Source organism: Canis lupus, chromosome X (genome assembly GCF_048164855.1).
Source record: "Canis lupus baileyi chromosome X, mCanLup2.hap1, whole genome shotgun sequence".
NCBI lineage: Eukaryota > Metazoa > Chordata > Mammalia > Carnivora > Canidae > Canis > Canis lupus.
Window position 1 is genome coordinate 16,618,306 of NC_132876.1, and position 14,739 is coordinate 16,633,044.

The 14,739-nt window shown below is 42.2% G+C and overlaps 1 protein-coding gene across 1 annotated transcript; it reads left to right on the forward strand.

The window, feature by feature from the left end:
* The first annotated feature begins 1,000 nt into the window (after nt 1–1,000).
* On the forward strand, nt 1,001–1,913 carry LOC140628179 (succinate dehydrogenase assembly factor 1, mitochondrial-like). The gene has a single exon (XM_072817278.1). It carries the CDS (start codon nt 1,001–1,003, stop codon nt 1,331–1,333), a length of 333 nt encoding a protein of 110 aa, XP_072673379.1. The 3' UTR covers nt 1,334–1,913.
* The last annotated feature ends 12,826 nt before the right edge of the window (nt 1,914–14,739 follow it).

The window sequence follows — 14,739 nt, forward strand, 5'->3', positions numbered from 1 at the left end:
CCAACCATGTCTGCATACAATTAAGGAAATGCCAGGGGCAGGAAACATTTTTTTTTCTGGCAGAGTGGGGGTACAAAAGGAGGTGAAGAGATTCAATTAAATTATAAGATGTCAGGGACCACAGTGGGGGTAAGGTAAGGAGTGGAAGGGTTGTATCAAAGGGTTTAGGATTAGTAGTTTGATACATTTTGGTACAGAAGTATATTTACTGGCTTACAAGGAACAGTGCAGTACAAATATCATGGCAAAGATAGAATGTTTCCATAGCTTCCATGGTGTAAACGTAAGTTGAGTGTCCCCAAAATGCCTATGAGTACTAATTAGAAATTAGCTGTATGTTCCCTTCCATTCTCTCCACCCATGTCAATTTTTGCCCACAGGTTAATAGTTTGAAATGATTACCACACCTTTGAAAGCTGTTGTGGCTCAAGTGTTCACCTGCAAATAAAGAGTTGAGAACTTTTCTCCTTCACAAGGTCCCACAGTGAATGGTGCCATCTGGCTAAGTGTAGACTTAGAATAGCTCCCACCAGAGCACATCTACATCTCATCCAGCATCCAGTCCAATCAAAGATTTTAAAACAGTGATATCTATGCCCAATATGGGGCTTGAACTCACAGCCCTGAGGTCAAGAGTGGCATGCTCTACCGACTGAGCTAGCCAGGTGCCACCCCCACAACTGAGGATTTTGACATCAAGATGTTTTCTGACTTGGAGGAGCAGAAAGCCCTGGCCCCCTGTATTGTGACAGAGTCGTGGATGTCTAGACACTGCCCTCCCAACATGGAAGAACCAACCACATTTGAAGCATGTTCAAATAAACAATGGGGTTGACACTTGTGCTGGGTTGAATTGCATCCCCCTAAAGTTCTTGTCCACCTGGAATCTATGGATGTGACCTTATTTGGAAATAGAATCCTTGCAGATATTAGTTAAAATCAGATGAGGCTGACTGTTCGCGGGGTATTGCCTGCGAGCGCCCGCGGCCCAGCCGCTACCATGAGCCGGGCCAGCAGGCTGCAGAGGCAAGTTTTGAGCTTGTACCGCAGGCTAGGTGCCAAGGCTCGAGCACAGGCCGCGTTCCGGCAGCACGCCTCATTGCCACGCTCCGACGTGCTACATATCGAGTACCTGTGCCGCCATGGGTGGCGCCAGCTGCAGCTGCTACGCTCAGGTCACACCAAGGCCATGGGTGCCTTCGTGCGCCGGCAGGGGCCAACCAAGGAGTCCAGCAGCGCGGGGGCCTCAGGAGCCCAGCCTGAGGATGGTGGTGGTCCGAGGAACCCCTTCGACAGCATGGGGTCACCAGAGACCCCTCCGGATGGGCGGTGACAGGCCAAGGAGCTCACCCGGTAGCACAGGGGAAGCAGGGGCCCTCCTGACTGCGTGGGGAGACCAGGGAACCCACTTGATGGAAGGGGAGATGTCTTGAGAAGACCAGCTCGATAGATTGGGTAAATTGGAGAGCCCTCCTCAGGACGTGAGGTCCTAGAGACCCCGATGATGGATGCTGAGAGGTACCTGACCTTTCCCCATCCATGATCGAATTCTCCCCATGAGGGTTTGGGGCGGCTTGGTTGCTGGCTGGCTGAACTGCATCAAGCTGAGAGCTACTTACCCTAAAGCTTGGGGAGCCAGGACGCCCGCCGTGGGACAGAAAGAAGATGCCCTTCTCTTGACCCCGGACTCCCCTCTCTTGTGTTTAACTCTGAAAAGAGCAGACTTTTTGCCAAGAACTTTGAGAAGATACCCTGATGGATGGTGAGAAGCCCTGAATCCCCCTTTGGAGAACTTTCTTCCCGTTAATTGAGGCAGACTAGGACTTGGGAGGAAGGGGCTGGGGTATCTTAGCCCTTCTGATCAACTAAAGACCCCTCAAGACCTATACTTGATGGTTCTAAGGGGGGAACCCTGACTCCTCCACCCTTCTCCCAGGACTACTGAACAAAAGGAATAAAATCGGGGATGTTATTTCAAAAGTAAATAAATAAATAAATAAATAAATAAATAAATAAATAAATTCAGATGAGGCTATACTGAATTAGGATGGGCCTTATCCAATGTTTGCTGTCCCTATAAGAAGAGGAAAATTTGGTCACCAACACACAATAAAAGAAGATGCCAACGTGACAGGCAGAGATTGAAGTAATTACTACCACAAGCCAAGTAACAACAAGGATTATTGGCAACCACCAGAGGCCAAAAGAGGCAAGAAAGGATTCTTCCTTAGAGTCTTCAGAGGGAGCATGGCCCTGCTGACACCTTCATCTTGAACTTCTGGCCTGTAGAACTGTGAGAGAATAAATTTCCATTATTTTAAGCTATCTAATTTGTGGTAGCTTATGTGTGGAGTGTGCAAGCTTGCAATGGAAGGCATTGGAACCAAATACAACACTTGTATGGAAAAAGTTGGCCCCATCTTGTGAAATGCTGTGCTGGTCATAACATGAAGAGAAAGATGCTGTGTGACCCTTCTGGTTATGCTCTACACTGATCTACACATGCATAGAGTGATAAGCCTGGAAGGTACAACAAGACTCATCTATGAGTGATAAATTCTGGAAAATTATGATCTGCTTGCTTTAAATTGTCTATCTTTTCTAAGTTTCCCACAATGAATATGTATTATCTGTGTAAAAATTATGTGTCTCTGGCTACCTGTCATCTATTTATCTACCTCCCTATCTTTGATTGTTAGTACTCTCATGTACTCACAGAATACTTCTAAGTGAAATATTCCCAGGGTACCTTCATTTCTTATAGGTCTGCAGTTAGGAACTACTCCCTATAAGCCTTGGCAGGGGTAAGGGTAGACAAAAATAAAGCCATATATTTACATGGTATTTGATACTCTTCAAAGAGCATACATCCATGTCCACCAACCCATTCAACCTCATACCCCTCTGATAAGAATTCTCAGGTTCAGGGAGTTGTTAAAGAACTTGTGCCAGGTCTCATAGCTAATAACTCATGGGGCTGTGACTAGCGCTCATGGTCCTGACACCTGGTCCAGTAGCAGTTTCTAGAATGTAAGATCCATAAGGACAGCGCTTTTTGTCTGTCATGTTCCCCAAGCACTTATATCTCCAGCACTTAGAATGGTGCTTGGCGTATAGTAGGTGATTCATCTCCTTGAATGAATATGACAAATGCAAGTTCCTCTCTAGAAGCATTTTCTGCTGCTAGGAACAGTTTTGTTCTAGCCAAGCTGCTGTGCTCTGCAAAAGACAGCAGTGTTGCTGGAGGGATCCCACTTTCTTCTCATTCTCTGTCCTTCCATAGCCTGCTCCTCCACTCCCACCCCCCACCCCCATGCAAAGAACAGCTCATTTCTAGGGATGACCTCTCATATCATTACAAGGAGGCACCTATGTGGTATGATTCAAGGTGAGTCTAAAAAGAGCTCCTTGGGGCACCTGGCTGGCTCAGTCAGTGGAGTGTGTTAACTCTTGATCTCAGGGTTGTGGCTTTAAGCCCAATCTCTATTTTTAGAGATTACTTAAAAATAAAACCTTTAAAATAGATAGGTATATAGACAGACATACAGATAGATAAAGAATAAAAAGAGCCTGTTGCCCAAAAATAGCATCACCCAGGGCCCAGGGGAGGGCAGGCTCTGCTGATGGGTGGGCTTCTCAATTGCAGAATGATTCATTTGGTCCTGTCATAAGGAGCACCTCAAGAAACAGAGGCAGAGGGAGAAAATGGCAGCCAAATGGTTACAGAAGGGTCTCAATTCAGGAACAGAACAAAAGAAATGCAGAAAATCTCCAAAAGTAAGTCAAAAAGGAAAATTTGTTGAAACAAATAGGAAAAAGGAAGTTGGGCAGGACAGGCAGAAGACATCTCCATCCCTCGATGTACTGTACCCCTAGCCCAACCTCCAGTTCTCCTGCCTTCTAAGGATATCCCCCTCATCCTCCACACAGGTGACACCTTCCCATCATTCCCACCAGGGCCTGCTGGGGGGGGTGCTCCCCAAAGGCAGGATTTGTACCCATGTTTTCTTTTCAAGGGCAAATTCCCAGGAAGCTTTAAAGCTACCCGCTGCTCTGCCTGGGCGGGGGAGGGGGGGTTGGAGGAGGGGTAATGTGGCTAGTCTCAATGCCAAGAACAGGGTCTCTGGAAGCTGGGAAGCCAGCCAAGAAATTGGAGAAGGGAAGGGAGGGTCAGGGGCCTCCAACCACTGGGGTCAGGAGCAGAGTTCTGGGGACCCTGTAGGATTTCACAATTCTTCTCTTTCCTGGCCTCTTTCACACACACCAGGACAGGAAAGGGAAGCTAAAAGAGGATTATGAGCCAATTAATTTAGGAAAGGAAGTTGCCTTAAAAAGGAAAGCTCACACCTCTATCTTAATTAAGGATCATTCCTGGCTAATTTTCTAGACAAGGAGAAGGTGCGGCTTTGAGCTGCAGGTTTTGAGAGATCACACATTTCTGTGTCCAGGTGGAGCCACATGTATTCTGGAAAAGGAAGCCTTCCAGGTCTTTGAGCACTATGGGAGGGGAGTTGTGAGAGGGTTTTCCTTCTTTTCCAACACTGCATTCTTCTGCCTGGGCATTCTGGGGTTTACAGCATTAGGAGCCTCTAGATACAAAATGCCAACCCAGAATATCACTCATGTGGCAAAGTCCAGGAATTAATGCACTATATCAATTACCAACGTCCTAATTTTCATTATTCTTAACAAAGACCTATCTCAAAACAAAGACCTATCTCAAAATCTACTCCCATCTGAAAAGCACAATGTTCATTTGCAGCTTTAGGACTCAACAGAATTTTCTTTCAGAGGGGTGGGTTTGGGGAGTATCCTTCACAAAGTTGGTGAACAATGAAAATTACTGCATCTTCAGAGTTAGCTCCTCTGAAACCGGAAATGTGAACAGAGCTAACTTAGTACTAATACTTTCTCTTACTCTTGTAAGAAAGAGGAAAGACTGTGCTCAAGGTAACAGTGATGTGCGAAAACCACAGTAGAGGTTTTGTAAAGAAGAGCAATTGTGGCTTTTGCACAAGTTATTCCTAAACCGAGGCTGGGGACAGCATATGACACGTTTCAAAGTAGCTTCTGGACTGGTATTTCACTGAAATGAAGATGATCTTTGAGCAAGACCGGAAAGCCAAAAATCTACATTTCATGACCTCTGCAGGAAAGTAATAATTGCATTATGGAACATTCTAGAATGGCAGGCTCAAACCATGGCCCGGAAGAAATGTACACCTTTTTGGGTAGGAGGGGGAAGGCAGGAAAAATCTAATTCCCAGTGAAGGTTTCTGATAGTTTTCCACTCTCTCCCCACCCCCTCACCTAGTTCTGTGGCTCTTCTTTAGCCACCTCCTCTAGCACAGGAGATTTGATTCAATAGATGGGGAAAAGGAAGTAGAGGAAACAGAGAAGAAAATTTAACGTCAGCCTCAGGAAGTCCAGAACATTGTTAGCTTAAAAGTTGCCTGCAAATGTTAGCAGAAAAGAGGAAATAACAAAGATCAGAGAAGAAATACATGAAATAGAAAATCAATAGAAAAAATCAACAAACCTAAGTTAGTTTTAAAAAAATAAACAAAATTGATGAATGCTTAGTTAAAACAACTAAAAAGAGAGAGAAGACTCAAATAAGTAAAACCAGAAATGAAAGAAGGGACATTACAACTGATGCCAAGGAAATAAAAAGGATCAAAAGAGTCTAATACAAAGAATTACAAACCAACAAATTGGATAAACCAAAATAAATGGATAAATTCCTAGAAACCTACAACCTACTAAGAATAAGTTATGAAAAAATAGAAAAATCTGAACAGACCAATATGAGTTAGGAGATTGAATCAATAATCACAAATCTCCCAAGACAGAAAAGCCCAGAACCAGATGGCTTTACAGGTAAATTCTACCAAACATTAAAGAAGAATCAATACCATTCATTCTCCAACTTTTCCAAGAAATTGAAGAGAAGGGAACACTTCCAAACTCATTCTATGATGCCAGCACAATGATACCCAATACCACAAACAAACTATAGGTCAATATCCCTAATGATTATAGAAGCAAAAATCCTCAACAAAATACTAGCAAATTCAACAACTCATTAAAAAGCTCAAATACCACGAGCAAGTGAAATTCATCCCTTGGCTACAAGGATGGTTGAATACGCACAAATCAACCAACATGATATTCCACGTGAATAGAATAAAAGATAAAAATCACATGATCATCTCAGTGCATGCAGAAAAAGCATTTGACAAAATCCAACACCTTTTCATGATAAAAACTCTAAACAAACTAGGAATAGAAGGAAACCACCTCAACATCATAAAGACCAAATACAACAAGCCCACAGTTACCATCATACTCAACAGTGGAAAGCTGAAAGCCTTTCCTCTAAGATCAGGAACTAGGCAGCAGGATAGCCCGGGTGGCTCAGAGGTTTACCGCCGCCTTCAGCCCAGGACCTAATCCTGGAGAGACTCAGGATCAAGTCCCATGTCAGGCTCCCTGCATGGAGCCTGCTTCTCTCTCTCTCTCTCTCTCTCCCCTCTCTCCCTCTGTGTCTCTCATGAATAAATAAACTCTTTAAAATAAAAAAAAGGAACAAGGTAGCAATGCCCACTCTTGCCACTTCTATTTACCATAGAACTGGATGTTCTAGCTGGAGTGATCAGGCAAGGAAAAGAAATAAAGACATCCAAATCAGAAAAGAAATAAAATTATCTCTGTTTGCAGATGACATGATCTTAAATATAGAAAACCCTAAAGATTCCTTTCATTTTATTTTTTGAAGATTCCTTTTTAAAAACTGTTAGACACCGGGACACCTGCACCCCGATGTTTCTAGCAGCAATGTCCACAATAGCCAAACTGTAGAAGAAGCCTCAGTGTCCATCAAAAGATGAATGGATAAAGGAGATGTGGTTTATGTATACAATGGAATATTACTCAGCCATTAGAAACAACAAATACCCACCATTTGCTTCGATGTGGATGGAACTGGAGGGTATTATCCTGAGTGAAATAAGTCAATCGGAGAAGGACAAACATTATATGGTCTCATTCATTTGGGGAATATAAAAAATAGTGAAAGGGAATAAAGGCGAAAGGATAAAAAATAAGAGGGAAATATCAGAAAGGGAGACAGAACATGAGAGACTCCTAACTCTGGAAAATGAACTAGGGGTGGTGGAAGGGGAGGTGCGGGGGGGGGACGGGATGACTGGGTGACAGGCACTGAGGGGGGCACTTGACAGGATGAGCACTGGGTGTTATTCTATATGTTGGCAAATTGAACACCAATAAAAAATAAATTTATAATAAATAAATAAATAAACAAACAAACAAACAAATAAATAAATAAAAACTGTTAGAACTAATAAGCAAATACAGTAAAGTTATAGGACACAAAATCAATACGCAAAAATCAGTTGCATTTCTATATACTAACAACGAACTCTCTGAAAAGGAAATCAGGAAAATGATTCCATTTATAAATAGTACCAAAAAGAATAAAATGCTGAGGAATAAATTTAAGTAAGGAGGTATAAGACTTGTCTACTGAAAACTACAAAACATTGATTTAAAAAAATTAAGCAGATACAAAACAATAAAAAGACAACATTGCATGTACAAGGATTGAAAGACTTAATAATGTGAAAATGTCTATACTACCCAAAGCAATTTACAGATTCAATGCTACTCTAACAAAATTACGATGGAATTATTTACAGAAATAGAAAAAAATCCTAAATATCATGTGGAACAATGAAAGACCCTGAATAGCAAAAACAATCTTGAGAAAGAAGAACAAAGCTGGAAGCCTCATACTTCCTGATTTGAAAATATATTACAAAGCTACAGTAATCAAAACAGCAAGACACTGGCATGAAGCCAGTCATATAGACCACTGGAAGTAAATAGAGATCCCAGAAGTGAATCCACATTTATACTGTCAACTGATATTTAACAAGGATGCCAAGAATTCACAATAGGAAAGGGATAGTCTCTTTAACAAATGATGTTAGGAAAACTGGATATCTACCTGCAAAAGAATGAAATTGGACCCTTATCTTACACCATACCTAAAAATCAACTTAAAATGAATTTAAGGCTTAAACATAAGACCCCAAACCACAAAACTCCTAGAAGAACACATGGGGGGCAGAGAAACACCTCATGGTATTGATCTTGGTAAGGACTTCATAGATATGACGCCAAAAGCACAAGCAACAAAGCCAAAACTAAGCGAGATGACATCAAACTAAAAAGCTGCACAGCAAAGGAAACAATCAAACAGAGTGAAAAGGCAACCTCAGAAAGGGGGAAAATATTTACAAGCCATATATCTGACAAGGGGTTAGTCTCTGAAATATTTAAGGAACTTTTACAACTCATAGTTTAAAAAAAAAAAACCAAACCTAACAACCTAATTTAAAAATAGGCTAAGAACTCAGATAGACACTTCTCCAAAGAAGACATATAAATGGCTAACAGGCATATAAAAAAATACTCAATGTCGCTCATCATCAGGGAAATGCAAATCAAAACCACAATGAGACATCACCTCACACCTGTCATGATTGCTACTATTTTAAAAAAAGGTGACAAGTGTTGATGAGAACATAGAGATTGGAACCCTTCCACATGTTGATGCAAAATGGTGCAGCACTATGGAACACAGTATGGAAATTCCTCAAAAAATTAAGAATAGGACTACTCTGTATCCAGCAATCCCACTTCTGGGTATTTATGCAAAATAATTTAAATCAGTATCTTGGAGAAATATTAGCACTTCAATGTTCATTGCAGCAATAGCCAAGATATGGAAACAAGTTAAATATCTAATGACAGATGATAGGATAAAGAAAATGTAGTATATACATACAGCAGAATATATTCTTCAGTCTTAAAAAAGAAGGATGGCTGAGGAAATTATGCTAAATGAAATAAGTCGGTTGGAGAAAGACACACAAACACAGCATGATTCCATTTATATAAGGTACCTAACATAGTCAAATTCAGAGGCGCCCAGGTGGCACAGTCAGTTAAGCATCTGATTCTTGGTTTCAGCTCAGGTCATGATCTCAGGGTGGTAAGGTCGAGCCCAGCTTCGGGCTCTACACTGCTTACTGCTGAAGACTTCCTTTCTCTTTGTTCCTCCCCACCTCACCCTCTCTCTCTCAATCTCTCTCTCTCTCACTCTCTAAAAATAAATAAATAAATCTTAAAAAAAAATAATGAGAGTACCTGCATGGCCCAGTCAGTTAAGTGTTTGCCTTCGGCTCAGGTCATGATCCCAGAGTCCTGGGATTGAGCCCCATATCAGACTCCTTGCTCAGCGAGGAGCCTGCATCTCTTGCCCTCTTTTGAGTGCTCTCTCTCTCAAATAAATAAATAAAACCTTTTAAAAAAATAAATAAATAAATAAATAAAATAGTCAAATTCATAGAATCAAAGACTGGAATAGTGTTTGCCAGGGGCTAGGATGGAGGAAATGGGGAGTTACTAATCAACGGGCATAAATTTTCAGGTTGAGATGAGTAAGCTCAAGAGATCTACAGTACAGCATTGTGCCTATATTCATAATAATGTATTGTACAGTTAAAAATTTGTTAAGAGGTGGGGATCCCTGGGTGGCTCAGCGGTTTAGTGCCTGCCTTTGGCTCAGGGCATGATCCTGGAGTCCTGGAGTCCCAGAATCAAGTCCCACATCGGGCTCCCTACATGGAGCCTGCTTCTCCCTCTGCCTGTGTCTCTGCCTCTCTCTCTCTCTCTCTCTCTCTCTGTCGCTCATGAATAAATAAATAAAATCTTAAAAAATAATAATAAAATTTGTTAAGAGGCTGAATCTCAGGTGTTCTTACAATAAAATAAAATTTTAAAACCTGAAAAAAAGCATAAAAAATTAAACTGCCTATCATCAGTCTCACACATAAATATTTATTTAAACTATGTCAAGTAAAATATTAGTAAAGGAAATCGAACAGTGTGTCAATATACCTTCACCAAGAGGGACCCATTCAAGTCATGCAAGAATGGTCTAATAGTGGAAAATCTATTAATCAAATTTATTTTAATAACAGAACAAAGAAAGAACACTATTGTAATCCATGGTGGAAAAGCAAAAAATTCACTATCAATCCGTGAGAATGATTTTAGAAAAAGAATATTGACATTCATAAGGTACATGTATCTTTCAGTCCTATTATCTCTACAACCTTGGCCATATCCATCCTGTTTGTGCCTCAGTTTCCAAATATTTTTTAAAGGTTTTATTTATTTATTTATTTATTCATGAGAGACATAGAGACACAGGCAGAGGGAGAAGCAGGCTCCATGCAGGGAGCCTGACATGGGACTCGATCCCGGATCTCCAGAATCATGCCCTGGACCGAAGCAGGCGCTAAACCGCTGAGCCACCCAGGGATTCTCAGTTTCCAAATATTTTAAACAGGGATAATAATATATGTTTCTTTTTTTAAATTTTTATTTATTTATGATAGTCAGAGAGAGAGAGAGAGAGAGAGAGAGAGAGAGAAGCAGGCTCCGATGAGGGATTCGATCCCGGGTCTCCAGGATCGTGCCCTGGGCCAAAGGCAGGCGCCAAACCGTGGCGCCACCCAGGGATCCCAATTATATATGTTTCTAATGCCATGAAGATTCAACAAGATATAGAAAGTTCGACCACTCAACACCAATTCCTCCCACCCTCTTATGGCCTTTTTTTCTCTTGTGTGTAACAGTCATTAACGCTGTATGACATGCACTAAGGAAAGTGATGTGCTCTCATTTTTCTGTTCTCTGGGTGTTTTTCATCTGCACCAGTGGATTAGGATGCTTTCACTGCTACTCTAGCTTGTGTTTGCTCCTGCATGGCCTTGACAACAAAGTAACACTCTTCATATCTGCCCCTCCATGCTAACTCCTAGACCCCCTTAAAGGAAGATTGTACTGATTGGCTTTACTGGTATTAAGTCAATGGTTCCCAGCCCTGGCTACACATTAGAATCACCTGAGCAGCTTTCTCAAGCAATCCTCCTGGGTAGCCAGAATTGCAAGCTGGTGCAGCCGTCATTCCTCTCCAAGTTCCAGGTGTGTTTACTATCTTTACACAAATTGTCATATATGCTATTTGATTTTGAAATTAGTTTTGATTCATTATTCAAAATTGACCACCTGACTCCATAAGATCCTAAAAGACCATTCATTAGAGTAAGTGCGTTTGCAGAAAGGAAGAGGACATTAAAAAGAGGGCAGAGAGGAAGTAACCAAACCTTAGGGGAATCTCAAATTTAGGTCAAAGAAGAAAAAGAAGCAAGCAGGGGGTCGAAAGAGAATCAGGACTGGGTGGTACTGTAGAAATGCAAGAGGGGAAAAGATGCAAGATGAACTAAGCTCCTCTTTCTTGTCTCCCGTGAAGCTCCGCCCACCTTCCTACTCAGGGAAGGCTTTTCCTGGCCTTATTGGCTTGGACTGACCCTCAGCACCAGAAGGATGCCACCTAGCTTCCCAATTCCATCCTTTTCCAAGCACGTGGCATCAGACAAGTTAGTAAATTCTTTGTGTCTTCATCTCATCATCTACAAAACGGGGACTATAGTCTCGGCTCCTAGGGCTATTGCAAGTCCTAAACAAGAACAGCAATATACTATGTGGAGAGTTAGCTATCGTTTTATATATATAAAGTTAAATAAATATGTAAAGAGTTAAATATAAATATATGTAGTTAAGTAACCCCCATTGTAGATCTTCTTAGTGCCCTACATTTCCCTTCTGTAATATTTGTCCCAATTGTCATCTGACAATTTCTCTTGCTGATTAAACCAGCTCCACCAGAAGAACCTCCCTTTTGAGTAACTCAGAGCCAACTGATTTGAGACCCTAATTACATCTGCAGAATCCCTTCACCTTTGCCATACAACATAACATAATCACAGGAGTAATCACCCATCATACTCCTAGGTCCTGCCCACATGCCAGTGGAGGGGGTTATACAAGGCATGTAACCCAGGGTGTAGGAATCTCCAGGACTGTCTTAGAATTCTGCCTACCACAGTGATGATTTGATCACTCTCTCTCCCACTAGATCATAAAGTCCACAAGGGCAGGGGCTATTTCTGTTTTGTAGAATGAATGAACAAATGAATCAAAGAAGAATGCAAGACAACTAAGGGAAAATAGTTGTATATGTATGTGTTTTGATTCATTGAAAGCCTTGCCACCGTGTTCAAGAAGTTGAGGTATCCTTTACAACTTCACAAAAGCTTTTGGAAAACTGTAGAATATATAAACCAGGTAGGCATCAAAGCTGAACCCCTCTTTGGTGCTCGTCCTGGTATCAAAGGCAATGGGGGTGCTACCTGGGGCCTCTGCTGGCCTGAGCAGTTCCCCAACCACAGGGTCTCCACACACCCAGCTAGCTCTTGGCCAGCACCCAGAACTTAACACCTGGCACTCCTAACACAGGGGCACCATCTGATCTCAACTGTTTATGAAGAGATCAAGGGCATTCTGAGGGAGGGAAGGAGGGGGAGAGATGCATCTAAGGCCAAACCAAAGAACTTCAGAGAATGAATTAGACCTCACCTCAAAGGCACCCAGGTGTTTTTGCTTGGTGTGTATGAAGTTTTGCAGTTCATAAATGGTATTTACTGTACAGCATTCTATTGCCCTGCTATTCACTTGCCCCATTCCTCTCCTGGCAACTGGGCCCTGTTCTGGGCTAGGACCCAGGATGGGCGCAGGGGCTTCAGTACTTTTAAAAAAGATTTTATTTGTTTGTTTGTTTGTTTAAGAGAGAGGGAGAGGTGGTGGGGAGGGACAGAGGGAGAGGCAGAGAATCTCAAGCAGACTCCAGGCTGAGTGCAGAGCCTGACATGGCGCTCAATCCCAGGACTCTGAGGTCATGACCTGAACCAAAATCAGCCACCCAGGTCCCCCACTTCAGTACTTTTTATAACACCTTTATCAAGATATAAATCCCATACCATATAATGCCCCCATTTAAGGTGTGCAGTTCAGGGGCACCTGGGTGGCTTGGTCAATTGGGCAGCCGACTCTTGATTTTGGCTCAGGTTATGATCTCAGGGTCCTGGGATTGAGCCCCGTGTTGGGCTCCACACTCCATGAAGAGTCTCCTTGAGGATTCTCTCTCCCTCTCCCTCTCCCCCTCCTCCCAATATTTCTCTCTTAAATAAAAAATAAATCTTTACAAAAAAAATCTTTAAAAAAATAGCATAGATGGACATCTGAGTGGCTCAGCAGTTGAGTATCTGCCTTCAGCTCAGGATGTGATCCCGGGTTCCTGGGATAGAGTCCCGCATTGGGCTCCCCACAGGGAGCCTGCTTCTCTCTCTGCCTGTGTCTCTGCCTCCCTCTGTGTGTTTCTCATGAATAAATAAATAAAATCTTTAAAAATAAATAAAATTTTAAAATAGCATAGAACTCAATGGTTTTTTTTAGTATATTCACAGAGTTCTACAACCATTGCCACTACCCAATTCTAGAACATCCTCTTTTGCAGTCATGCCCCACTCCCTGCTCTGATCCCCACTCAATTTTGACAAAGGCAGAATCCCTGCCTCCAAGGCTATCCCTATCTTGTTCCTTGTGTCTGGGCAGGGCAGAAGACCAAGGTTCTAGTCCTGGCTGTGCTGTTGACCAGCTGTGTGACTGTGTGGCCTTCCCCATTTGAGTCTCAGGGTTTTTTTAGATGTAAAATGAGGGGATTGGATTACAAAATGTTCCCTGAGGGACTCTACTATTTTTATATTTTACCCACAAACTACTGCTGTAAGCAAGGTATGAGTTTAGGCCAACATCCCAGCCTCCTTTATGCCTTCACTTCATTCACCCCATGCATTATCTTCCTCTCCTTTTACAGCTCCCCACACTCCTCTCTCCAAGACTCAACCCCAGCTGTACCTCCTCCAGGAAGCCCTGTAGAATTCCTCTTTTTTTATCTAAGCTCCTATGGCAACTAAATAATCTACCACCCAAGTTGGCCCTTCCTTATATAAAGAAAGTCTGTGCTTCTTATGGATGGCTAGGAATGGTATCAAGTATTTGCACTGCATCTCACATTACCATCCCCCTTTTCCCCACCCAATGCCTTGTATTGCTGTTTCTGTTATTCTTTCCTGTTTGACCCCTGGCAAGATATTGCAGTACTTTAGAACTTGGAAGTGTCAATGGGAAGGAAACAGGGTGAGACTAGCATAGTTGGGGTACTTATGATATGCCAGTCCGTGTCAAGGATTTCATATACTTTATCTCACCAGAGGCTCCCAACAGCAACTCATGAGGTAGAAGTGAAGCTGAGAAGGGTCAATTTACTTGGCCAAGCTAATAAGCAGTACCGAATAGAAGAAAATCCAAATCTGATTCCTGTGTTTGTGCTTTTTAATTTGCTGTTACAATAGCTCTCCCTATAGTAGAAAATGCTGGAGGAGGCATGGTCAGATAAAATCCAAATTCCTCCCACAGCTAATGGGGGCTGAGCTCACTCTCAACAGAGAGGAGAGATCTCTGCTGCCCAATCACACCCAGTGCAATGCTGGCCATGCCATATGCCCCCAGATCCTGCTTGCTCAGGCCCTTGATGATTGGTCAAGGTACTGAAATATTAGGGCAAGATTTGAAGGAGAGGTGTGTGGCTGCCCCACTAGATCTCAGCAGAAAAATATTTACCTCAAAGAGAATTTCTGTGAAGAATTCATTTTCAATTAGCCAGAAATGTCTTTAAAATTGTTC

Excerpts from the sequence above, each read along its gene's own strand:
- LOC140628179 (XM_072817278.1), top strand. The coding sequence starts at position 1,001 with ATGAGCCGGGCCAGCAGGCTGCAGAGGCAAGTTTTGAGCTTGTACCGC.